Source organism: Panicum virgatum, chromosome 5N, assembly GCF_016808335.1.
Source record: "Panicum virgatum strain AP13 chromosome 5N, P.virgatum_v5, whole genome shotgun sequence".
Classification (NCBI taxonomy): domain Eukaryota; kingdom Viridiplantae; phylum Streptophyta; class Magnoliopsida; order Poales; family Poaceae; genus Panicum; species Panicum virgatum.
In genome coordinates this window covers 22,539,108-22,540,052 of record NC_053149.1, presented here as the reverse complement: position 1 = coordinate 22,540,052, position 945 = coordinate 22,539,108, and the positions used below count along the sequence as shown (strand labels likewise).

Genomic DNA, 945 nt, shown 5'->3' with positions numbered 1-945 from the left:
TTGGTCCCCTGGACTAGCATACAGTGGATCGGCGTCGTGCACTGCGCGATTCGAATGATTGCTTAGAGCAACTCCAGCCCAACCCCTAAACAGGCCCCTATTCCAATTTTAAGGACTTGATCAAAGAAAAATCCACTCCAATGGAGATCCTACTTGGGCTCCAATTTTAGGAGAACTCTCAAAATTTAGTTTCAGGTCCCTAGAAACTAGGCCCTCCTATTCTGCCCCCGACTCGTCTTCCCCACCGCCGCTCGGGAACCGCCGTGTTGCCCCTGCCGCGAGTCTCCTCTCCTCCCGGACTCCACCTCGGCACGGCATCGCGATGAAGTCCATGGTCTCGGCGAGGAGCGTCGGGAATGACAGCTTCCGGCAGCCGGGCACCAGCCGACCCAGCACCTTGGCCTTCCTCGCCAGAGGCGGCGTTGTGGCGGTGCCCTTCGCCGCCACCGCGGAGGAGTCGTGGCGCGAAGCGGGCTTCTGGGATGCTGGGGCGCAGAGGCGCGCGCGGTGCGTGGCATGGAGGCGGCGGCGGCGGGACGCGAGGATGGCACGGCTCCAGTGCGTGCGTCCGCGCCACCGCGAGCGCGCGGTTGGCCCGCGCGTCGGGGGAGAGTGCGAGTGGATCTCGCGGCCGCCGGAGATGGAAGAGTAGCCGGTGGATCTCCCGCCGCCGCTGGCCATGGTGGATCTCCCGGCGGTGCCCATGGGGGAGGAAGAGGATCCCGCGTTGTCGGCCATGGGGAAGAGGAAGAGGAGCCTGCGCCGCCGGTCATGGGGGGGGGGAAGAGAAGCTCGCGCAGCTCGCCATGGGGAAGACAAAAAGGAGCTCGCGTCGTTGCCATGGGGAGGAAGAAGAGGAGCCCACTCTATCACCATGGGGAAGAAGAAGAGGAGCCCGCCGGCGGCTTTGGGGGGAGGAAGAGAAGCCTGTGCTGCCAGCCATGG

The 945-nt window shown here is 64.8% G+C and overlaps 1 protein-coding gene across 1 annotated transcript; it reads right to left on the bottom strand.

Annotated features, from left to right (window-relative positions):
* Positions 1 to 216: 216 nt before the first annotated feature.
* LOC120674668 (transcription factor bHLH147-like) lies at positions 217 to 738 on the bottom strand. The gene has a single exon (XM_039955807.1). It carries the CDS (start codon positions 736 to 738, stop codon positions 217 to 219), a length of 522 nt encoding a protein of 173 aa, XP_039811741.1.
* Positions 739 to 945: the final 207 nt, after the last annotated feature.

Coding starts and splice junctions, on each gene's coding strand:
- LOC120674668 (XM_039955807.1), bottom strand. CDS start 738: ATGGCCGACAACGCGGGATCCTCTTCCTCCCCCATGGGCACCGCCGGG.